Here is a 25180-nt window from a genome sequence, read left to right on the forward strand (position 1 = left end):
AAATCTAGTTTAGACACTCAGGTGCTCCTCAAGTTTAGAAAGCAGCTTCAGACTAAAAGGGAGCATTTCTCTCCTTAATTGCTCAAAGGTTCAACATGTTAGCTCAAAGTAAATTCTAAGATTCTCCCATTTATTCCCATGGACTTTGACTAGACTGGGTTTCACATACTGATGGCTACAGTCATCAGATGTGTGTTGAAGTTCTGTCCTGACAGCAAACACAATTCATTAGAGTTCTAAAAGTCTGACTGAAACTGAAGCCTAGCATTAAACAAAGAGCCTGTATTAGACAAAAGTTTTCCAAGCCCTGTAATCTATCCCCAAGAGGGGCAAAGAACAGACTTCTGTAAAGTTAAGAACTGGGAAAGAAGGATTTTTTTTTTTTTTTGATCAACAGACACATCAAGACTTGCTGGATTAGACCCTGTTCTTTAGGAAGTGTTGGTGGATTGTCCTGTCCTGAATTTGACCATTTTCATATCTACATATTTTTGGCATACCCTTCATGCTATGACAATTTAATCACGTATTGTATAGGAAAAAAAAAAAAGTTTAGTTTTCTCTGTTGACTTCTCCTACACTTCCTTTTTTCTCCCATGTCTTCCTGAAGTGGATTGATCAAAACTGCACATGAAGGTGGCACTATGTTTAAAGGCATCTTTATTCACTCTGCACATTCTATTCCTCGTATTGAGCACCACAGAGGATTGTGCAAGTATATTCTTTAGAGACATCCACACTATCTCCTAAACCATTTTTTTGTCTGGTAAGACTAAATTCAGCAACCAGTCTGGCACATTTGAATTTCTTCTGCCATTTTACAATACATGAATAAACACCTTGGCAAATTCTTCCTGACTGCACACTTCACCCACTGATTCCTCAGACACTTTTTCAGATTTCTTCTGCATCATTAAGATCTGAATACAGAACTCACTCTCTTGCTCACCTATGCCCATTGTGTAACAAAAAAAATCCCTTTAGTTTTAGCTCTTCTTTCCTAAATTAGAAATTCATAACACAACCTTCCTTTTTATTCTGACAGTCCAATTTGTTTATCAGAAACAAGAAACATCTGTTGACAAGAAACTCTAAAAAATTTTTGAAAATTCAAGTTCAGGTACAGTATTATCACTTCAGTCACTTTTATCCAGACACTCAACATATTCTTTGAAATCTGTACTGTAGAACAAGTCTTAACTAATGTATGGTCATATCAGAGTTTGTTATCTTATGCACTATGCACTTGTAGCAATTTTAGTACAACAGACATGCAGCTTAGTTGTGTATGCACCTCACAACTGTAAGTGATTAAAGTATTCTAATAACTAAGAAATATCTTCAACATTTGCCTTACCCAACTTTTTTGTAGGTTAGCTTCTTCTAAGAGGTGTATGTAATCTTGGGATTTTGCAACAGCATCATGCTTCTCCCTTACTAGATTAGCAATCTTTTTCTGAAGTTCCACGATTTGTTTCTCCTGGGCTGCTCTTTCTTTTCTCTGCTGTTGAGCATCTTGAACAGCAATGCTTAATCTACAGGATAGTAATAATTTTACTAATTTAACAATAAGATGGCTAATTAATACACTAATACTTGCAAGCTAAACTAATAAGATGTATTCATAAGTTGCCAAAACTGCATTCCTGGTTTTCTGCTTGTTTTTGGACAGAGTCTTTGAGCTTAATATTCATAAAGTCCTAGAAACAAAAAGAACTAAAAGAGTTAACTCAGATACCTAATCTCAGAAGATCCTTAGCAGAATGTTGCTACCCTGGGGATACATCACTGCAAATGTTCTATATTAAACTAGAATATAACAGCCCCAGAAGGAATACAGTTTTCCTCTGTGGAGGAAATGAAATAACTGGATGTGAGCAATGAAGTTGCAGCCACACCATTAGAACAAGAAACCACTGGTAATTTTACAACAGCTTGGAAAATCTTGTTTAATTATGATTGTCAGTAGTGGTAAGCATGAAAAAGAGCAAGAAAGCCTCAGAGGTATCCTCAAAAAATCTTGGAAAGTTCCACAAGTACTGCTGGTTCAATGAAGTTCATGGTTCTAAATATCCATTGAGAGCACTTCAGAAAACAGAGACAACCATTGTGGTTTTGTAGAATCAAAGCCCAATTTTTGCAAGACCAAAAACTTACAGAGAACAGTAAAATGAGCTAATTCCTTCAGACATTCTAAAATAAACTTAAGATCCTCCAAAATGCTAAGGCCAGCGAAATTTGTCAAGTAGAGATAACCTCACTAGCCTGTGCAACAACTTGAGACAGTACTTGACCACAGATTTACAAGGTTGGTTCCCTAGTAATTATTTGGGTTCTAGAGTTACTGAAGAGTCATGCTTGCAAGGCTGGCCAAGAATGGAAGATGAACAGTCACACAATTATTTCAGTAGAAATTTATATAGTCTTAACTATCAGGTCATTTGACTAATGTTAATAGTTCAACAACTTGAATTAACTTCAAGTTTGTGATAGTTGAATCAAAAATCACTGTGCTCAGCCAAGTGTCTTATCCTTGAAAATGAAGGGGAAAAAAAATCCATGCAAAAGCACCTGAGTCTTACATTTTCCAGTAGATAGTGCTGGAATTTAAGTTCTACTCCCTAGCTCAAACTTATTCAAGCTGCTTTCATAATTAGCATTTATTGTTAAGAAGAGAGCTTTAACAATGTCATTATCTTTTTCTGTGTAAATATTTCTGAACTAACACCTCAAAACATATCCTATCTAACACGGGGGAAAAAAATCACTTCAAAACCTTCCAGTTTACATAAACATTTTCAAATTTCAGTACAAATGGTTTTCTTTAGAGTTCCACACAAAGCTAACAAGAGTTGAGTAACTAGAATTTATGTACTAGAACGAAACATATATGCCTCATTTTTCCCCCATTACAGTCAAAATCAAGTGGCCTGTTTATCATTCTAAAAACACTGAAATCAGAAGCTGTTCTGAAAGGTTGCAGAATATAACAAGATTGAGAGCAGCCAAGCATAAGATACCTGTATTTTGAGAAAATAGGGCTGCTCAGAAAGACAAAACCCAGAGGCTGAAAAAACCCACAGTATTTAAACTTACTTGCCTGTATTGTGTGATTAACACCCAAGGAGTAATTGTTACCTTGTTTCTAGTTGTTTTATCCTAGTCTGCATTTGATACACCTGTCTGCCAAATGCCTCTTCTCTTTGCTGGTCAAATAACATGTTTTCTTCCTAGAAAGAACGTATGCATTATCCAGACATCATCTGACCTTCCCTGAACAAAATAAGTATGCACTAACATAAAACAAGTTAGAGAACAACTTGGGATTAATTTTATGTCAGCATTCAGGTAACTGACTAGCCATTCAATTGCAATAGAAAATTATTCCTTTCTCTAAAGTACCTTTCTCTCCAATTGGCTTTGAAGCCTTTTTGTTGATCTGGTCATTTCATCAACCTTAACATTTGCTGTCTGCTCATCTTTTCTGGCTTGCCTGTATAAAGAAAACAGTCTATGAATTACATTTCAATTATTACAGGGGAAAAAAACTCCAGATGAATTACAACTTTGTTGAAATAGCTGTGAAGTGCAGTCAAATTTCATAACACTGCTCCTACAGGGCAGAAAACTTTTTCCCCTTCTCCTTCTTTCTGTGTGGCATAGTGAAAAAGGAACAACAGATTCATTAAACGATTGTTCTGTGAAAATGACTTCTTTAAGACCTCTAACAAGAAGGTGCATGTGTTGATTACATATTTGAGAGAACAAGGCAATCAAGAACTTCAAGTCATTCAGTCAGCTTAAATATAACTGGCCACAGATACTTCATAGAAAAATCATTTACAGAATTAGATTTCACTTTTTATAGCAACCTGACCAGGAATAAAAATAATAATAATAATAATAAAAAAAATCATTAACTACTTCTGAAGAATTTAACTGATGTGCTTTGTAACTTGAATAGGTTTTACATGAGGACTAGTTAATGAATCAGACTTCCTCCTAAGCAGAAAATCTTACTGAAACGGGCAACCCTCCTACTCTAACTTGAGAGCAGAAAGACTGAGTCCTTCACCTGGGGTGCACCCCAATTATTCAGGCTGCATATTAGGCCAAATTTTAAGACCAACGATAGCATGTATGATACAGTTAAAAAAGAGCAAGTATATTTGATAAGGTAATGCACACTGAAGCACCAATAGTAACAAAAGAAGCTAGAAAATATTTAAATAATCAATATGAAGCAAAAAAATCCTTACAGCAACTTTGATTTAATGACATAAAAGATAAGAACATATTATACCTACATGAAAATCTTAAGCAAGATATACATAATCCCAGCAATTCCACAGCAAATACTTTATTTCAGCTTAATTCATCAGGAAAGCTGATTTTGTTACAGCTTCTTTTAAAAGCAAAAAACAAAGTTAAAAACATTATTTCCAGACATATTGTCCTCATTGCAGGTCCAGAAGTTTGATCTTACTCCATCTGAATTATGCAACTTTCTCCTACAAAAAGTACTGTTAAATTTATGAGGACATTAAGTTGCTTTCCCCCAGATATTTAAAATGTGCTGTAAACCAAAACAAAACCTTAAAACCCAGCATAAGGAGAAGCAAACAAACAAACAAACAAAAAAAGAAGTCAAAAAAATCAGAAAAGCTTAAATATAAAAACTGAATTTTAAGGAACAAATTCAGATTCAGATAAAATTCATAAGTGTGTGTTTAACAGGCAATAAATTAATTCTAAAGATGCAGATTTTATTCTTCACTGTGCAATAAATCTTTAACATAACCTTGGCAAGTTCTGTTTAAAAGCATTAAGATTCTGAAATGCAGATACAGACCCTAGCAATGCCAGTTTTCTTAGTTTATATATTTTATCTACCAATCTTTAAAAAATATTTCATTAGCATATAGATTAAAACATTTTTAATACCCTCAGTAAAACTCAACAGTTCAAGCCACCAGAAAAGACCATTAGGTCACTGACTGTTAAGCATCCCCTCTCCAGAGACAGCTGCTAGTAGTTAATTCAACAGAACAGCAATACAGTTAACTAAATGATTAGCCGTATACAACAGAGCTCTGAAACACTAAAGCACAAATAAATGTTTCAGTAAAAATTCTACCATATAAATGAAATCTATTCAAACCTCAATTCTCTACAGAAATACATCAAATATTACAATGTCTCTAAGAGTGGCAGATTATGGCCCTTCAATAGCTAGCATAATAGTGCATAAATAGTACAATGTAGTACATTTTAAATCCAGTTTCTGTTAACATTGATGAGAAGCAATGATTTAGTTCTTAAGCACTTCTTAGGGAGTTTCTGCTCAAATTTCATTTTTTTTATTTTGGGTAAGGTCTGATCAAAAGAATAAAAGCTAACATCAAGCTGGAAATAACTTCTAGCAGAATTCTTCATTTTGTCTTCTTTTTCCCAGAATACTTGCCAAATCTTAATCTAACAGTATTCCTCTAGGCACATGTACTGCAGACACAGCATGACAATACGTCAGGAGCATGTTTAAAGTGTTTCATGGCTACATGTCAGATTGCATACTTTGATGTAATTAATTTTGAAGTATCTAAAGTTTATGAAAACACATTTATAAATTTAGCAATATCAAGATCTCCAAAACTATATTCAATCTAGGCCACAGAAACCTAAATCAAACTTAAATTCTCTTATACACAAAGTGTGGTTTTTTTAGATCTACTTTTCCTCTTCCAACTTGTTACTCTACCATCATAAATCAATGTGTATCTATTAAAAGCAATCTAAAGGATTGGAATTGTATGTAATATATGCTATATAATCCATGCGAACTACATCTATGTAACTTCATGTTAAGAGAAACAAGTTGTAAAATATGCCAGACTTTTTTGAAAAAAAAAATCACTGCAGCACTTTTAGAGCTATAGAAAGCTGCTGTCATTAGCTTTACAAATGTAACAGCACTGCTTTCAGGGTTACAAGAAATTCAAGCTGATCTGAGAGGATGCAAGTGTAATCAGAGCCCATAATTAGATGCAAAAATCCTCCAAGATTCTCTTTTCCCAAAACTGAGAATGCTATAAAGGGAGTGTAACAATGACAAAGGCTGCTCATGATCACTGCCAGCCAGATTAAATAATTCCAGAAAGACTTCTAAAACAGCAGCTTGAAAGGAAACATTAAATCTCATGACTGTGGGTGAGAGACCTTAAGAGTGAATTTAGACATTTACTGCATATCTAAAAAAGGTTCCGTTTATGCTAATTGCTTTCAGACCCACTTATTACATGAGTCACTGCAAGCATGTCAATGCAAGAGCAAAGATTTGCAGATGAATGAGAGATCAAAACAGTAATTCAATACTAATATCCTCTGCAAAGAAAGAAATTCCAAAAAAAGTAGGGATATGAAAATGTTATTTCCCTCCTAAGAACAGTAGCACAAGCAAATTGCAAGCAGTGACTAAGTTTGGAAATATTTTATTTTGGCAAATACCCCAAGTACCATGTTAATCTTTGATTGCTTGTCATAACACTTGTTTTCCAAAACATGATTTATGAAAACAGTTTTTCCAAAGAAAAATCTTGACTAATAAAAATGAGAGGTCGTAACAAGTCCCTCTCAAAAACACATTTTCAGTGATTGAGACAACCTGGCATTTGTAAGCAGGTTCTGGTCCTACATTTATTGTACAAAAGGAAAAAATTAAATATTGTTTAAAACGAAATTATTCTAGTAAGTAAACGACACTGTACCAATCAGGGTGAAAGCTTAATAGCGGAAGCAGCTAATTTTTATTGCTCTAACAGCAAGAAAGCTTGGATGCATCCGATCTTAAAAAAAAAAAAAAAAACCAACCCAACTTTTAAATTGGTTAATAAATATTCAACCATGACCAATATTCAACACTAATAAATCTATTCATTGACCCTCAACCTGTACCTTTAAATGTGGGTTTTGTGACACAGTAACGTTAATATCTACGCATAGTACAACTAGACTCATTAAACAGATGCTGAAATTCATGTAATACCCAGTCTTTATAGTGACAACCGCTTAGCACTACAACAGATAGCAGCTGCTTTTCATGTAATATTTTGTATGGTTTCAGAAGAGAGGAGAGAGAAGGTCTGATGCAGCCAACCTAGGTTTCTCAATACCAGCACTGCTTGCAAAAACTGCATACGAACTTGAGTGCATGCACACACAGAGCCATCTTTAACTTCACATAAAAATAGGAGTGATTTTTACCATTTTGGGAGTGATGTTCTTTGAAAATCAAAATAGAAAACCACCTAACAAAATCACAGCAGTCCAACTATATTAAATATTTTAATCACACTACTGAAAGAAATTACAGTATCTAAAAATCAAAGGAAAATTTAACTCCAAATTTAAGCACATTATAAATTTTATGCCTATAAACATAAATGTTTATTTTAAAGAGCTTATATAAAGTTTTAGGGTAATGCTATAAAAGAAAGAAAAAATCATCACGAATCCCTTTCCTTTTTATTGTCATTCGACAAACCCACTGGTTACTGAAATTTTAGTTTAGCCCACATTTTGTTGCTCTTTATTGAGAAACAGTGAAATTTAAAACTACTTTGAACATTCAAATTTCAGAATGTTAATGAGTAATCATGTCACTGGATTTTGAGCAAATTGTCTTCTACAGAAAACTTATCTCCAGAGTAAATTTTGCTGTGATACTGACACTTTGCTCTTTTTAAACTAACAGTCAAATGTTGAATATTTCAGGAAACAGCTGAGACAAATAACACTAACTGGAAATATGCTACCCTAACACTAATGATGCACACAGTTCTAACAAACTTAAGAGGCTTTAACTGAAACCATTATAACTATCATTTTCAAGGCAGTTTACAGTACAAACAAGGCCCATGATATAGCAGTAGGTTAAAAAAAAGCTATAGAACAGATAATTAATAATTTTTTAATTGACTGGTTTATACCTCAGTTGTTTTTGTTGGTTCTGTAGTTCCACATTTTGTTGTGCTACAATTTGCAGAAGCTGTTGATTAGTCTGCAAAATAAGAAGATACATGTAACGTGTTCCTTATGGTATTGAAAACAAGACGTTCAGAATTGTGACAGGGCACTTCTACAGAATATAATACCATTAAAATAGCCAGCAAGGTCTATTAAACACTGTGGTTCATCTCCAAGGTTTAGATAAAGTATTTTAGAAAGGCAAACACAGAAGTGATTTTACTTAATCCTCCCCATATTTTGGTAGCATAGAAACTTCCTGAGATGAGAACTGTAATACCTAAGACCAACTGTTTGCATTTGCATCTAGTTTAGGTGCCTGGAATACCTTATGACAATGAACAGACTAGTAGAACACATGGAAAGTAGAGACAATGAGCAATTGCTGCTCCTTTATTTTTGCTATGCCAGCAAGAGCTGCCATTCTCCTTCAACTGCTTTATCATTTAAGAATCATTTCCTATTTTTGTTACGCTACTAGCCTTTTCTGGATCTTACATATACCTTACGTTGAGATGTTAGAGATGACCACAGCTGCAGGCAGCATTCAAGATGCAACTGTATTTTGGACTTAAACACAATATATTCCTTACCCCATCTCCTAATAATTGCTAACATCCTTGTTGCTTTTTTGGCTGTTGCTAAAAATTGTTTTCAGACACTTCCTACTTCTAAAATACCTGTTCCGAGTGGTAACAGTTAATTTCAAGACCATCACAGAGTAGACAAAATGAAAGCTCCCTCTTGCCCACATGCATTATTTTGTTTTTAATACCAATGTCAGATGAAATTCACTCAGATACTCAAGATCATGAGATCTTCCTGTAAATTTCTGCAGTTTACTTTAGTTTTCACTACCCTAAGTTGCTTGACATCAGCAGTTAACACTTGCCTCAATACTGAGTCTCATTTAATTTATAAATATGCTGAACACCTCTAATCTGAGCACATCTAGGAAATACAGCTGTTTGACCACAATAAAAAAAACTGTGTATTTACTGACTTTATTTCCTATTTTTCAGTTTGTTAGTTCAAGAAAGGGCATGCTTCTTTATCCCATGAAATCTTTACACCTATCGGTTATTTTTGGATAAGAGCATGGATTACCATACGCCTATCCTTTGGGTAGGACAAATGGATTACCTTTATGTTATCATCTGTTTCATCTCTTTCCATGAGTTCACATATTTTACTCTCCTCTCCATATCATCTCTTTCCAATTTTATGATGTTAAGCATTCAGTGATTGTTTTTTTAGGTACCTACTACTGACATCGTAATAGCAGATTAAACAGTCTGTAACTGCAAAATCCTCAGCAAAACTGCTTCAAAAGCTCATAATTGTATTTGCCTGAGATTTTTTTTTTTGACAGCTACCTCCCAATAACTCTAAAGAATCTATCTTTACAGAATAGCGAATTTCGAAATGACATAATACACAAGTTCCTCTCAAGACTGTTATTTTGCTTTTATTAACAGGACAACTGCTTGCAACATACAGTTCTGTAGTAATCTGCAATATACTACACAACATTGGTAAGGGCTCAATTGGAATATTGTACTGTTTCCAGCACCACAGTTCAAGAATGATGACACAATTGGAGAGAATTTAAAGGTGAGCTATAAGAATGATTAGATATGTTAACTAAAGAGTCAAAGAACATTCAGACTTCACCAGCTTTGAACAGAATACATAAGTGGGGAAAGGGAACAGATTGCAATAGAGAAGTTTCAATAACAGAGGCACCATGACAAAGAATGCAATAATCTTTCCTTTATACCTACACTATTTCACACCAAAGAAATCTGGCTAATACTTTAACAAGAACATTTTAACAGGAGATCACATCTGAGGAAAAAGGGTTCCAGTGATAAAGACAGAAGACAGACCACCTACAGCAGGTCAGGATTTCACCTGGATTTTTTTACAGTATTAAAAGTTTTTGTTAATCCTGGGAAGTCCTAGGCTAAATTTTAGAGACTAAGGTGTCTCATAATCCAAGTATATGGATGAAGCACTGGTAGATGATTATTGCTCAGAAAAATCTTTGAAAAGGTTGACAGACACTGAAGCCAGCAGTGCCAAACAATCAGTAAACATGTGGCAAAGAATAGCCTGTATAAAAGATGGTAATTAAATTTTTCCTTTGTGGAGATGGCTTTGGATGTGTGTAACTGAAGTGTACTCACCACATACTCAAATTATGAGCGTAACCTGACTTCTTGAAGAAAGAGCTCACATAATATTAAGACCTAACCTCTCAATCAGGCTGACCAGTGTCTGGAGTTAAGGAAAAAAAGAGCTGTTACTACTTGATTTTGGACTCGTCCCAAGAAAAGTCTGCAATTCTGAAAGGCACAATTTCTTTTTCAACAAGGTATATATGAAGGACCTTTTGCTTTTCTTTTATACTTTGAGGCTCTAGTAGAACCCCTCCCCCATAATTTACTAGGTCATTTTTCAGAAGTTTTACTTACCAACTCTTTTTTTTCATTGGCTATGCGCAGTTGTTGAGTCAACCGCTGAAAACCAGTCAGCTGATCCTAAAAAGAGAATTCAGAGCTTGTTATAATCATTATCATCATAAAGAGTGTATAATTATAGAGTTTCATAGTCAACTGAAAACATTTCCCAAAAATGTATACACACTGCAGGAAATTCAATATGCCTTTGTAGATTTTAATTAAATTGCTTTTATCTGTTGACATAGTAACCTGGATAATTAGACGTGCTACCGAAAAATGTATCCAAGTTTCACTCAGTTATAAATTGCCTCCTTCCAGTACTCATACATACTTATTCCCAAAATATGAAAACATAAGCAGTGCCTTTAAAGCGCCACATAGACTATGATGCTATTATAAGTTTTTTTGCTAAGCACAGTAGCAGACACACCCCTTAATTAAAAACGGCAAAAAAAAAAAAAAATCATGATTTCCAACCCTGCAATTCAAACACATTTATATGCACATGACGATCTTATGTGCATATACATATATACACAGTAAGACTTCATGCCCTCTGCAAGTTCCTGCCCATATATTTGAAATAAAGAATTTTCCAGTCATAACAGTGCATTTAGCTGATGAATCAGTGACCACATCTAACCATGCACCTTTAGGTAACTATTATGGAAAATAACTAACAGTACTGGTAGGCACCTCCCTCCTTCAGTTTGACTACACACACCCTCATCATCTCTACAGTATAGAAAGATTCTAAAATTAACAAAAACAAATTAAAATTACTTTATGCTTTTGCATTTCAACCATGTGAATCCCTGTTTCAGTCAGGTATTCCTGGTACTTCTGCTGGAGTTGATCACGCTCCTGTACTACCGTCTGCCAAAGCTCTACTGCTTGCTCCTTTGCCTGTTACAAAACAATAGTTTGCATGAAATATTTCATTATAGCACATTTACCTTCATCTATCATTCTCTAAAGAGAGGTCTTAACCTCTATTTTTACTGTACTACAAAAATTTGAATTGAACAGAGCATTTCATTAATTTCCTGGTCTGGTTGTCTTCCAGATGAAGTCAACTATGAAAAAACACAGACACGAATTAATTCTAAAAAACCTTATATTAATCTAGGAAAGAAGTTCCATCAGGTCTTTCAGCTGAAAGTACAAACGTTTGTTTAGCTACAGAACACCAGAACACCTCAAAAGAGTGTCAACGAACTCTAACAACTTAATTCCGAACCAATAAATAAATCAGTTTCCTCAAATCTGCCAAGGCATGACAAGAGAAGTAAAACATTTGTACTGTTTTATCTCACACACTTGAGTTTCCAGTTTTAGTTGCTCTTGAAGGTTTTTCACTATATATTCATCTGCAAGAATATCAGTTCCTAGAGACACGAAAGGAAAGGTGTCCAGTTGCTTCTCAATAGCCTCTTTCAACTCTGCATGCAGCCTGAAATTCAAATAACTAAGTTCAGCGAAGTATTTCTTTAACAAGGATTTTTTTAACAACTGAAGTACATTATACCTTCAATCTGTACATACTGTTTACTTCTAAGTCATATTTAAATCTATTTTTATGTTCTACAAACACAATGGACAGTTCGAAATAGTTTACCATCTAATTCTTTTAGATACATAGTTAAATCTCCTAAACATGGTGCTGTAATCTATGGTAAGCACTTAAAGGCACTAACATTGAGCCACTGAGCCTGTATGAAATATTCAACTGTTAAGTAGGTTCAAAAGACTTCAAGGTCCTAGAGAAAAAGCTTTTCAAGGTTTAGAAATCAAGAAATGCAGAAGTGCAGTTATTTACCTTTCATTTTCCCGAGTGACTTGTTCAAGATTTTGTCTCATCCCTCTCATTTGTATCTAACATAAAAACATGCAAGAGTAAGCACTCATTCAGGCGACACAAACTTTGTTAATTCTTTAAGGAAAGTCACAGGATGCTACTTAAATTTAAGAGCTGCTAAGTCCTGTATATTCCAGGTCTTGTTATATCTAAAGCATTCAGAAGCTATTATGAGCATTAAACTTACCTTTAGGAGTTCTTATGGCTCTTACAGATTGATTCTTTATTAACTCAAGCTCTTTTAGAGATACAGTGGATAACTCTCATCTTTCATGCAGTTAAGTATTTGAGAAAACAGTTTAAAAATTAACTGAGGACAAACTCCAGTTACACGAGTCAAATGGACTGTTTTGTTAACTAGTGCAACAAAACCATAGTGCTTGTATTACCTTCTGAAATCAGCCAAGCTTCAAGACTGTGTTTGCATAATCCTTATGACAGACAAATTTAACAAATTAAGTGCATTAAATCAAAACCGGAGGATCCCTTCTGCATGTAGATCACAAGTAAAAATTGCTTTCTGGTTGCCACAGGTTTTAAATATTAAACATATCATTACTTTGCTTTCCAGTGATCATATGAAGCATTAAAAAGTTAATTTTTTCTGCAGCTGAAAGGTGGACAGTCCCCCTCCACCACAGTCTCCATGATAATCAACATTTAAAGAATTATTAGAATCTAAAGAATTATTAAGAATAGAGAAGGCCGGCTGCATCTACATTTGCAGGACTGAGCTGGACTGCACGGCCAAAATCAGACCTGTAAGGTAAGAGAGAAACAGCTGCCTCACCTGAATGTCACCTGGGAAAATACCTGCAACCACATCAGAACATCTAGAGATATAAACCATGTATGTTTTGTTTTACAAAACTTCTCCAAACAGTAATCTGTGCATTTTGGACAGTCTCTCATCCTTCTAATTGAAAGCTCTCCATTCATCCATTTTAAGCAGACTATAGTCCAGCAAGTTTGTGAAGTGTGGCGAACGCAGACTTTCCTTTACTGAAAAAAACTAATAGCCTAGACATCAATACTATAAAATAAAAAGAATTTACAGTCCGAAATGTTAGGAACATCCATACCCAATAAAGCTGCTGCTGTTTTCTCATTTCTTCCAATTGTTCATAATATTCCTTCATTAGAGCTGACAAGCTAAAAAGTTGAAAAACATGCCAAGTTTTGTAAATGCTGAAACATTGCTCTGATAATTAACGAGTTTTAAAGAATTCTTAATCTAAATTTTCTTTATATCTAAGCTTGACATTCGCCAGAATCAAATGAACAAATATAATTACTATTTTTAAAATATGATCATCAACAGCATATTTCTTCTATAACAGAATGTGTGACATTATAAATGGGCAGTAAGGGAGCATCAGTATTTCATACACAGAATCCCAAATGATGGAAAAGCAGACTGCTACTGCTTTCACATACAACAGTTAAGCAGCCTACAAGACAATGTAAAATAAAATAATTCCACTAATATCTTTTTTTTCCTTCTTACCATTTTTTTTTTAATTGAGAGTAATTACTAGAAAATTCTGTATTAGTTTAAAGGGATAATACCTTAAAAGCTAACAAGAAACGATAGGTTATTTTTATAACAGGAATGACAATAATTATTGAACAATTTACTAATAGGCAACTCTTAGTTGAAGACTGTCAAATAAGCACTTTTAAAAACAGCCACCTGACCTCAACAGACAGCAGTTACTTGCGTTACCTAGATCAGTACAATCCTAGCTGCAGTTCTATTTATCATCTTAAAATTTAGACTAGAGAATTCCTCCATTCATATCTCATCCTTTATTTTACAGATTGCAGAAGCAAAGTCATATATTTAGTTCACTGAATGAATAGAACAGTATCTAAAAACAGCTACTACAGGAACACTTTTAGAGATCTACAGACAAGTTCAGAACTGTGAATATATTCACATAAGACCAGGTTCACCTGGTTAAATTTTTAAAAGCGCATGATAATTTCTTTAAGTACTTCATAGTATTCCCACTTATCACTTGCAATCAGTTACCTTTCATCCATCATCCTGTATCCTGACATGACACCACCACCAGGGGCATTTTTCTGCAATGGTATACTTCACATGTTAGTAATTGCACATGACTGCATGTAGTTTTAAATTTTTTTATGCAACCCAAAGTTGTTTTGTCTGTACTGTAATAATACACAATATCCTACATGATCACTTTCAGGTTTATGCTCAAAAATACTTAGGTGGCCCAATGTGAAAAAAAATCAACTTTTTCTTTTTTTCCTGGAGATGCTCTGATATAAAGCATAACTGGATCTGAGGGGGAATCATCTCACTCTTCAAAGAGCAATCAGAGGTTTGTGTAAGTGCTAAGTTCATTTCCATGCACCTCAGCATCAGCAAAGGCTGATATCCTAGCTTCTGTTCAGACCTTCAGACAGGTTGACTGTAACCAGCACAAAAAGTTCTCTTAACAAGAGACCAATCTCTTAGAAAAAAACATGAAGTCTATGAGTGTCTACTAAAGGAGAAATCATGTGTTCTCTCAAGGATATGTTCTCCTGCATATGACAAACTTTTGAAAATGCGCTAAATACACCAGAATTTCACTGTTATTATAGTTTTATTCTATTGTTTATGCTTGGAAAAACAACAAGCAGCTCTAGAGTTGTAGGATGGACCCAAGGCAAGGCCAGGCCACTCTGAAGCAGGCTGTGGTCTTCGTATAGAAAGACGTCTGTTGCAAAACTTCATTATGAAAAAAATATCTTACTTACTTCCTCCCCCAAGTTCACATACCTGGTCAGAAGTAGTTCTCAAAATCTCATCTATTTCATGTAGCATATTTAGCCTTCGGTCTGAAAGATACCAAGTTTGAGAATAAGAGCTATAACATGGGCCATTATCTACATAAACCTGACTGCCAGCCAAAAACGTTTAACAGCGTAGTGCTTTGAAGGCACACAATGTGTTCCGACACGCCAAGTGTCAGGACCGGGAGTGCAGCCCGAGACGCTGGCCGCTGGCAGAGATCTCACCTGACGCCCCCCGCTGTTGAGCTCAGTAGCCACGTTTCCCGTGGGTAACTTCATCGCCGCTCAGTTAGCTCGAAGAAAGCCTGCTCGAAAAAAAAACCGGAGGAACACCAGTTATTTCGGCCTTTCAGCTCACTGGCAGATGAAGAAGACGAGAGCCATTAAGAAGACGGACTCAGTAACTTCCAGACAACGAAGACGCGCTTCCCTCACCCCCCAGCTCCCACTTCTCCCGTTAAACAGACCCGCAGCTGTCGCTAGGAGCGCCTCCACACACCTTCCCCTCAGCCCGGAGCAGCAACCTCGCCAGCATGGCCGCCTGAGAGGACGCGGACTCTGGGCACCAACCGGCACCGACGGCCCACGAGCGCCTCAGCAGCCGCTGACCGCGCCGCGCCCACAGACCGCCGAAGCACCGAGCCCTCTCCGGCGGACCTCTCCGGCAAACGGCCGCGCCGGGGAGGGGGGGGGCGGGTGGCTTCGTGCGCGCGCACCCACGCATGCGCGCTGGCGCGGCAGCAGCCGGAGGGCGTAGTGGCGGTGGTGTGGGGGAAGGAGGTGGGTGTCTGTGGGTGTAAGAAGTGTCCGGCTGACCACAAGTGGGGGGCTTGTCGTCGAAGAAGGGCGCTCCGAGGCTGGAGGCACCTTGAAGCCTTCTGGGAGCTCATGTCTGTGTCTAAAAGAGAAGTCTTAAATACGCTGAAAGCTACCGTCTCTACTCGGTTTTCGACTTTCCCCCTGTTCTCTTGGAGCAATTAAGAAAAACACTAGGGTAATTACTTCCTGCTTGTCCTTTTCCTTCTTACCGGCGTGGGTGGGGTCTGGAATGGAATACGTAAATCCGTTCGGTAGGGAGAGATATGAAGTGGTAGCAGCGGCATGATTTCTCCTTGCTGCTGGGGTCTGAGCATGCCAACTGGGTGTTCTCGGCATTGTGTAGCTTGAGGCCATGCAGTATGACTACAAAGTGACTGAGAAAGTACTTGCTGTAAAACTGTTGAGTGTTGGCATGTCTTTACAGCGTGTTAGCGACTGGTAGAGGTGTAATGTTAAAAGATAACGGAGGGTTACCTCTTGTTTTAATTTGCTTTTACACTATTTCTATGTGTTGCTGTTTTTATTATAATTAAAAGTGTGCTAGTAACCAGCTTAGCTAAATCTGTGCAATGTAATAAACTTAAAAGTTGCACCAAAGGCTATTAATGTGGAAAATTTTTTATCTTCTGTCCTGTAAATTGAGCAACAGGTGCTAATGAATGTTTTGCAATTTCCCATAATATCTGTTTGATTTTTGATTGTTTTAAATTCCATGATCTTCTATTCAAGAGTAATAGTGGTTTACAGCAGCAGGCTAAATCTTCAGTATGTTCATTTAGGTATACTGTAAATTGTCCCTGCAGGAGTTAGGGTTTTTTTTAATCAAAAAAAGTCATCTATCATATAGGTACAAATAAGGATGTGCATGTGTGATGCATCTTGTGTCTTGTCTTTCAGGCACTGCAGTTACAGTAGTGTCTAAAATAGTTTAGCAAGTTATATTATTTCATTGCCTTTTTTCTTTTTCTTTCTTTCTTTTTTTTTTTTTCCTATTAAACTTGCTATGTTGTGACTTTTCCAGAGACAACCTTTCAGATCTTATGCCCAAAGGCAAGCTTCACATTGCTTACTTGAGGAAGGAACTGCAATAGCTAGTCATGTAATTCTCATGGTTTAAGCCCAGCCAGTAACTCAGAACCGCATAGCTACTTGCTCACTTCCCCCACCTTTCCTCCCCCCAGCCCCAGCTCCTGGAGGGATGGGGAGGCGAATTGAAAGAATGTAACTCCCATGGGCTGAGATAAGAACAGCCCAGTAACTAAGGTATAACACAAAACCGCTGCTGCTACCACCAATAATAACAGAAAGGGAAATAACAAGGGAAGAGAATATGACCGGTCACCACCTGCAGACTGATACCCAGCCTGACAGAAGCAGTGATCTAGCCCTTCTAGGTAACTGCCCCCAGTTTTACACCCTGGGCATGACGTGTTGTGGTATGGAATACCTCTCTGGCTAGTTTGGGTTGGGTGTTCTGTCTCTGTTTCCTTCTGGCTTCTCTTCCTCCCTGGCAGAACATGAGACTGAGAAAGTCCTTGGTCACAGTAAGCATTACTGAGCAACAACTAAAATCATCGGTGTTATCAGCGCTGTTCCCAGGCTGAAAGTCAAAAACACAGCAGTGCACCAGCTATTAAGAAGGAGAAAAATGACTGCTACTGCAGAATCCAGGGCACTCTGTATTTTAAGATCTTTCCAGCCTACTTTTATTAGAAAGCTACTAAAATCTTATAGTTCTTTCAAATAGGTATTTCAGGCATTTGCCTTGGCCAGTGCTTCCAGAAACTCACCTGCTGCTTGAGTTGGAGCAAACATTAATGATGGTAAAGTCTTTCATAGTTTCTAGGGCTATTCCAGGTCCCTTGCATAAAGGACACCTGGTGCTTGCCTGGCTTATGAAGTTAAAATGCTGATATAAGAATTTAATTAGTTTTCAGTTTATTTAAATGCAGCCTTGTCAAAGTGGTATTCCAATATTTGACTTTCCTTTTTTTACTGGACTTCCTAAGGTATCTAATGATTAACTCTATTGTTTCAAATTTTCTCTAACCTCTCGCACTTCTTTGGTCACATCATTATCTCCTTGATTGTGAGTGTATCTACTTATGTCATTGGGCTTAGGTCAGTAAAATAGCTAGAAAGAGAGGATATCTGGTGCTTTTCAGGATGACCCATCAGTGAAGAGAAGCTGGCTGGTATGTCTGTAGCAGAGTGTATGAAACAGTTAATGTGCAGTCATACCAACAAGGCTATGGCATGTAGAGGAGTGTGATACATGTAGTTACATTCTGTCTCATGTGCTACACATGTTGATAATACTTGCAGAATGTGGTAAGCTACACTTACCTTTTTGTGAATCCCAAGGAAGTAGGTAATGAGGCAGAGATTAAATGATCCAATTTAGTGTTTCCCACTGTGGTTACAACTTAAGTACTGAGCTAGCATCTTTCTGGTCACAGAACTTTATAATTCTCTGCTGGGCTATGTACTGCCAGTTCACTTCTTGTATGGCTAGATGTGTAAGGGTCACTTTTGTGGATGAAAAAATAACCATCAATGTGGAATGAACTCATAATACTAAAGAGAGGAGGACTAAGGCTGCAGGGGCTTTAAAATTGTTTGGAAACTGGGCTCTACTGGTTCTTTTGCTTATTAAATAGATTAAGGCTATTTGTAAGGTTTGTATATTTCAAAGTGGCAACAGCTGTTGGAGTGCAGTATTCTCTGTTCTTGCTCTTCTGCAAACATTCAATGTGTTTAATATGAGCTTGCAGTTTTGCTTGAAATCCTTTAGTTTGGCTGGTTTGCAATAACTGAAGGAAAGCTTTAGCTAACTGTCCTTTCTCAGTCTGTTTTTCTCATGACACCAAATCATCTAAGGTCCTGTAGTGGAGTCTGTGTTTTCTTGATAGATATTTTTTATGGCTTTGGAAGGTATTTATTTAGGTACATACTTGAAATATCTTAATTACCTTTGGTAAGAGTCGAGGTGATTTGTTACTATGCAAGTACAAAAACCTATGAAAAGCATTAATGTAACTGCTTATTTAATTGCTTTGAAAAGTTTAACTATTTCAGTTCTTTTAATATGTAAAAACATGATTTGGTGATTGACTGTGCAAAAGTGTGCTTTTTTTCCTGGCCAAGCAAACAGTGCAGTTGGTGCTGAAATGGAATCAAAGATGATCTTTGACGGAACCTTCCTTTCTCATTTATGTAGTGTATGAAGATGGAATTTACAATTAAACACACATGGGATGGTTTACCTGTGAGCCATGAGCCGACAACAATTTGGCTGAAGTCAGACAATGTGGGACTGCTAATGGAAGTTAGTGCTCCCTTCTTTAATGACCCTCCAGCACCGCTTGGAGAGCCGGGGAAACCTTTTAGTAGACTGTGGGACTATGAGGGTAAGCGTAACCGTTCTGCAGTTGTATCTAATTTGTGTAGACAGTGATATTCCTCTGTAGCTAATATGGATGGTCTTTATTTAAGTCTGTGATGGTTATTTTTTTTTTTTTTAACTGATCTAATGGTTGTGAGTGTATGACATCTAGTTCAGTTTCCTTGGTCACAGTACTGCTTGTACTGTGAAAGTAAAATGTAAAGTAAAAACTTACTGTGCTGTCGTATCCAGAGCAGTCCAGGAAAGAGTTTAGTTGCAATCACTGCCTTATCCTTAAGCAGCTCCTTAAGTAACTACAAGCCTCGTGCTATATTCATTTGAAAACTACCCCAAACTGCATAAATAGCAATGCTCTTTTTTTAGGCAATGAAGTGATTTTCATCACTAGCACTGCTGACCATATGGTGAGTGGTTGTTTTATAGTAGTGCAACAATACAAATGATTGGGGAAAGAAGCAAATATGTCACTCAGTGGCTGGGAAGAAATGGAGTCCAATGAGCTGGATTGATTTCATGAACGATGAGGCTGACTCTCCCTAGTCAAGGAAGAGTGCTTAGTCAAGTGCCTAGTGTAGGCAGTCAAATTTAGTTTCTGACTTACTGATGTAATTTGTGGAATAACAGGGGCTTAACATATTTGAATATCAAAATGATTTTGTGGAGTATATGTATATATAAATGCATTTGCAATTGGTAAGTAGAAGTGAAATCCTAAAGATGGGTTCCGCTTTTGCTTTAAGAAGTAGAGAATCTGGGTCTATTTTAATTGGTTTTCCACAGTCTTATTTGAGGACTGGGAGAGTGTTAAACAAACAGATAGCAGCTTATAAAATATGATTCAAGACTGTTCCCAAATGGAATGGGGAATATTCTTATAGTAATGCTGTTTTCCTTGTTGCTTCCTGCCAATACTGTCACTTTCACCTGCTTTGAATAATGCAAAAATTTGTTTCTAGCTGTTCTCTACTTCCTAATTATTGAACTATTCTAATTAAAGCCCTACTAAAAGAGTGTTAGCACCTCTCTGGTATGATTATACTAAGTAGGCTTATGTAAAAACACAATAATCATAATTCTAACTGAAGCTTTCTAATAATGTCCTTGCTGTTGAGAAACACCATTATAATTCTACTTTGTGTTCCTGAAAGGTGGTTCAACATGGCTTTCAGGTATGAATAGAACAGTAGTCACTTGTCTCAGTGCTTTCTTAACTATTTCTGAGATTTAGCAGTCTTATTTATGAGTGAGGTGTGTGGTCTGCTGTGAATGTACCTTTCTCTTTTCTTTCCTGTTTTTTTTTTTTTTTTTTAATCCTAAAGCTACCAGCAAACACAAGACTTCTGCGCTTAAGTACCCTTCCTGGAGTGCCTGCCATATGATTAATTAGGATCAGTTTATCTTGGTCAGCTTTGTTCACAGCAATCATACTGGATGAAATAGCTGTGTGGTGATGCTTTTCTTGTTTTATGAAGAGCTAACATTAATTTGTAGGCCATATTTTTCTGCAACATCGAGATGAGTGTTTTGAAAGTTGAAAGTGGTAAAGTAAATAGATTACTACAGTGGTTTTTAAAGCACTTTATGATGATAAGCATTAGAAATAAAAGCTCTTGAAGTTACAGTTATGGCTCAGCATTTCAAATAGTTAGGAAGCTGTCAGTAGCATGTACACAGCTAGTCAAGGTCTGGCACGGCATGGGCCAAAAATCATGAAACTAGAATTGTTTTAGGGGGATAATGAAAGTCTCAGGGTATTACAAAATAGTTAATATAAAATACTGACAGTGTGTGTTTTGGTGTTATTTTTTTATTTTTTTTTTAGTTGTAGAAGCGTTTTTCCTGAATGGCAGAACTGAACAATATTTAGAAGTTGAAGTTTGTCCGTAAGTGCAGCACTCTGAAAGCTACATGTTATACATGTTATTTGCATTTTGAGTTCTAATTCTTGTAAGGTATGTGTATGAGGAAGATTGCAAATTGTTCCAATATGGGGAGTGTATGTATTTGTGGCAGAACAGCACACTAATAATTGTGCAACTGGCATAATTTGAAGAAAACAGTGCTCTGATTTTTTTGACAGCCATGGACAGCACTTGTTGCTGCTGCTTTCTGGCAGAAGAGGAGTATGGAAAGTAAGTGGTCAAGTACATTCATAATGTACAGAAAACCTAGTTACGTTTAGGTACCTGTTGCCTGATTAGGAGATGGCATTATCTCTGTTTATTTTTCCTGTCTTTAACAGGAAGAACTTTCTTTAGAGTTTGAGGTGACCAGAATGAAAACCAAATGGGAGGGTAAAGTTCATCTTCCTTGGAATTATTTTCCACCATGCATTAACAAGTTCAATGCATTTGCAATTCATGGCTCAGGAGAAGAAAGAAAATATGAAGCGCTTTATCCGGTACCTCAACATGAACTACAGGAAGGACAGAAACCAGATTTGTAAGCATAAACTTAGCTTTTCTGTAATATATTTACACTATTTCTTTAAGTGCTGCTATTATTTTAATTACACTGCTTAGCTGTGGATCTGTTAGCACTGTGCTTTCTATAAAGCACTGTGGCAGATAGCTGTAATTAGTGCTTGATTTCTGTATTATCATCCCTTAGATGCATAGAAAATGATGCATTCAACGCTGTGGGCATCTGTTTTATCACCTTTCTCTGTTAAATCATAGAGAGCTTGTTCTGCTTTTTCCTTTCCTCCATACCTCCTGAAATGTGATTTAATATTCATTTTACCAGATACGCTTCCAGGATACCTCTTTTGCTTCTCCCCTACTGTTCTAAACAACCTTACCTATACAGATGGCTCCATAGTGGGGAAAAAAGGCAGACTAAAATGAAAAGTATAATAAAAGGATATTCAGTATCAATAGAAAAACTAGGTTATCTTGATTTTTAAATTGTGCTTTAGGCTTATTTATTTTCTTTGACTGTAAGGCTGAGATGATTTGATAAAAACTGGTACTTCTGGGCATTTTGTATAAATGAACTAGCTTTAGTGGGTACATTATACTTCTTATGCAAACTTGTTACTCAACATACATTGGCAGCCAGGTAAGGTAAATTTTAGATAAGTTGCCCTTTTTGTCTTTATTTAAGATAAACTTTGCTTCTGCAACTGTTTATTTTAAAAATTTTTAGCTGTTGCTAACAAATTCCCTTTCTTAGTGTTTCGTAATAAATAAATACTATTTATTTTTCTGTGGTAAACTGGCTGTAATATTTTCCTATTCTTTCTATAGCACCCCTTTCAAAAAAAACCTTGACTTTTCAGACATTGATAGAAGATGCAATTATGTGAAGAGGTTGCTCCTTGCTACTTTCATTGCTCTTAGTTTGTCTTTTAGAAATATCTTCTGAATAAGAGAATTCCGTTTACCTTTTAAAATGATGGGGTTAATGTCAGATGTTCCATCTACTGTTTGTCAGTTGATTATGTATTAATTAGCAGTTGGCTTCAGTGTCTTCATTCTATTGTTTCTGTGTGGTAGCTTAAAGGAGAAATTCTTAGCAAGAACTGATTCATAATACTTAAAAGAAAATAAAACTTTTAGAGGAAAAAATGCTCTCTAGTTGCGTTATCCAGTCTTCCCCTTTTTCTGTAAGGAAAGAATATTCCTGTGATACAACTTTTCAAATGGTCAGGAGTTGCAGATTTTTATTCTATTGGAGTGCAGGTAAGTCATAAAGCAGGCTATAACTGCGCTTGCTCTGACTGCAGTTCCAGGCAACATAAGCTGAGGGAGTTTAAAAGGTGAACGCTTTAACTTCGCTTTATGCTGTGTAATGCTTGTTTTTAGCTGAGAATTTTGCCCTGTGTTTTTCCAGTATAAGATTCAGAAACATGGTAATGTGTTTTATTTATAAACTTAAGTTTGGAAAATCAACACTTGGAATGCTGGTTACGTTTCTGTCCAGGAAAACCTGAAAATAGGGATGAGTTAAACCTATTGAGGATATTGTATCTTATTAAGACACATACTACAATAATTACAACTTTTGTTATTTTGCTTTTCTTTGCAGTCATCGCCTGGAATTTTTTGAAGATTTGAACCTGAAAAGACTAATGGGAGAAGATTGGAAGCAGCCTGAATCCGATATTTGGAAATCTCTCAGTAATTAAATGGATCAAGGCATAAATTTTTATAGCATTAAGGTTGGATGAAGCTTTATGGAAGCAACTTCATTCTGAGCAAAGTCTGTAAATAACAGATTCCTAAGGCATTTCTTGACATCAAAATCATTGATCAGTCTTAAAATCAACTGCAAAGTATCTGAATGTACATACTATGCAACAGCTGTGCTTCAGTTCATCTAGGTATGGAGTTTTTCATATGTGGTGAATCTGCTTCTACCAATGAAGAGGAAAAGTGCTAAAAAGAAGTGCTAAAATTACAGCTGTGGTTTTGTGAGAGCTCTAGCCTGAGAAGGCCAATATCTGTCTTGGAATCCTTCAGTTTCTTGGAGCTAGTCCATTTCTGCTGTATTTTCTTGTTTGTTTGTCATTCTGTTGAATGAGTCTTATGTGCCTAAATTTTTTTTTTTTTTTTTGATTGCAATCAGAAGAAAGAATACCTCTTCTGGGAACAGAAAAGAATATTGCTATCATGGCATTTGTGGCCCAGTACTTGCATTGCAAAGTGCTGTGGAGGTATTGCACTACCCTCTCTTACACCTTCCTATACAAGTTTTTCCTCGCATTGTATTGAAGTGGAACTTAATCTATGTTAGTTTACTATTAGACTTCTCTCCTTCAAATTCAATGTGGAATTTCTAGTGATATTTAGGTACGGACAGTAGATCTACAAAAGACTTTATGTATTCCAAGAAAAGTTTCTGGGACAAATAATGTTTAGTAAAGCCTTTTGATGTACCTACAAAAGCTCGTTTGTTCCAAGACCTTGTCATATCACCTTAAGGATTCAGCTCAGTCACAGGAGAATTTTGTATGCATGCCAACTGATGTTAGAAATACTTTAGTTTTAAATGCTTACATTTTCTATGTACAGGCATGAATATTTTTAACAGTAGTAAATACTGTTAGATGGCAACGTAAATTCTCAGTTTTGTGAGAAGGTTTGTTTTGGGACCCTGGGAGAATGCAGCTCAGTTATAACTGAGGGAGTGTTTTTTCCAGAAATTACACCCTGAGGATATGGTGTTGAGTCGCATCCTCTTATGTTGCAATTTCTTCTGAACAATTTACAATCCTACAGCTTTCTAGAAGGGACTGATGTTCTTGTAGTCTGACATCCCACTCAAAGCAGGGCTATTGTTGAAGCTAAATGAGATCACTCGGGGCCTTGCTGAGTTTTGAATAACTCCAAAAAACGGAGCTTCAGATTCTCTGTGTAGCCTGTTTCGATACTTACTCTGTTATGAAAACTTGCCCAATAACCATCCTCCATGCTGCAATGTCTGCCCGTTGCTGTTGGTCCTTCCTTTATGCACAAGAAGAGTGACTTTTTTTTTTTTTTTAACGTTGACTCATAAGTGGCTCTAAAAATCTGTGTAGCTTTAGGTATCAAAACACCTGTGAAATTCTGCACAAGACTGCACTCTCCAAGTAATATTACTAAAAGGATTCTCTGTTCTATTATGAGCTTGTATACAGTAATAGCTATAGTCATGTTTCTGTGTCATCTCTAAATTTAACTCTACCTGTAAATTCTGCTTGAGAAGATGGGAATATACTTGCCTTTGTGAAAAACATCCCCGTGTGATTAATATCTGAGAATGTTCCTTCAGAGTTTTTGTTTGGCTTTAGATTCTTTATTTGTACTTTCAGTTTTATAG

The 25180-nt window shown here is 36.3% G+C and overlaps 2 protein-coding genes across 3 annotated transcripts in view; one reads left to right on the forward strand and one right to left on the reverse strand.

Moving 5' to 3' along the window:
• SCLT1 (sodium channel and clathrin linker 1) overlaps positions 1-15849 on the reverse strand; it is a 36140-nt gene extending 20291 nt beyond the window's left edge. Inside the window, exons 1-13 of one of the 2 annotated variants that reach the window (XM_065687195.1) lie at positions 15653-15849; positions 15379-15458; positions 15140-15198; positions 14381-14433; positions 13428-13497; positions 12307-12362; positions 11808-11940; positions 11271-11393; positions 10500-10565; positions 7986-8056; positions 3403-3493; positions 3139-3230; positions 1358-1535 (exon numbers count right to left, since the gene is read on the reverse strand). In XM_065687195.1, coding sequence (XP_065543267.1) covers positions 1358-1535; positions 3139-3230; positions 3403-3493; positions 7986-8056; positions 10500-10565; positions 11271-11393; positions 11808-11940; positions 12307-12362; positions 13428-13497; positions 14381-14433; positions 15140-15184 — 978 coding nt within the window. In that variant the 5' untranslated portion in view covers positions 15185-15198; positions 15379-15458; positions 15653-15849. Of the gene's footprint in view, positions 1-1357; positions 1536-3138; positions 3231-3402; positions 3494-7985; positions 8057-10499; positions 10566-11270; positions 11394-11807; positions 11941-12306; positions 12363-13427; positions 13498-14380; positions 14434-15139; positions 15199-15378; positions 15459-15620 lie in introns of both variants that reach the window. The other variant, XM_065687204.1, reaches the window with a different exon arrangement.
• Positions 15850-15945: 96 nt separating this feature from the next.
• C1H4orf33 (chromosome 1 C4orf33 homolog) lies at positions 15946-24266 on the forward strand. The gene is made up of 6 exons (XM_065687217.1): positions 15946-16147; positions 19193-19382; positions 21201-21261; positions 21459-21510; positions 21621-21820; positions 23408-24266. Exons 2-6 carry the CDS (start codon positions 19196-19198, stop codon positions 23505-23507), a joined length of 600 nt encoding a protein of 199 aa, XP_065543289.1. The 5' UTR covers positions 15946-16147; positions 19193-19195; the 3' UTR covers positions 23508-24266.
• The last annotated feature ends 914 nt before the right edge of the window (positions 24267-25180 follow it).

The sequence above is a fragment of the Lathamus discolor genome, chromosome 1 (genome assembly GCF_037157495.1).
Source record: "Lathamus discolor isolate bLatDis1 chromosome 1, bLatDis1.hap1, whole genome shotgun sequence".
Taxonomy (NCBI): Eukaryota; Metazoa; Chordata; class Aves; order Psittaciformes; family Psittacidae; genus Lathamus; species Lathamus discolor.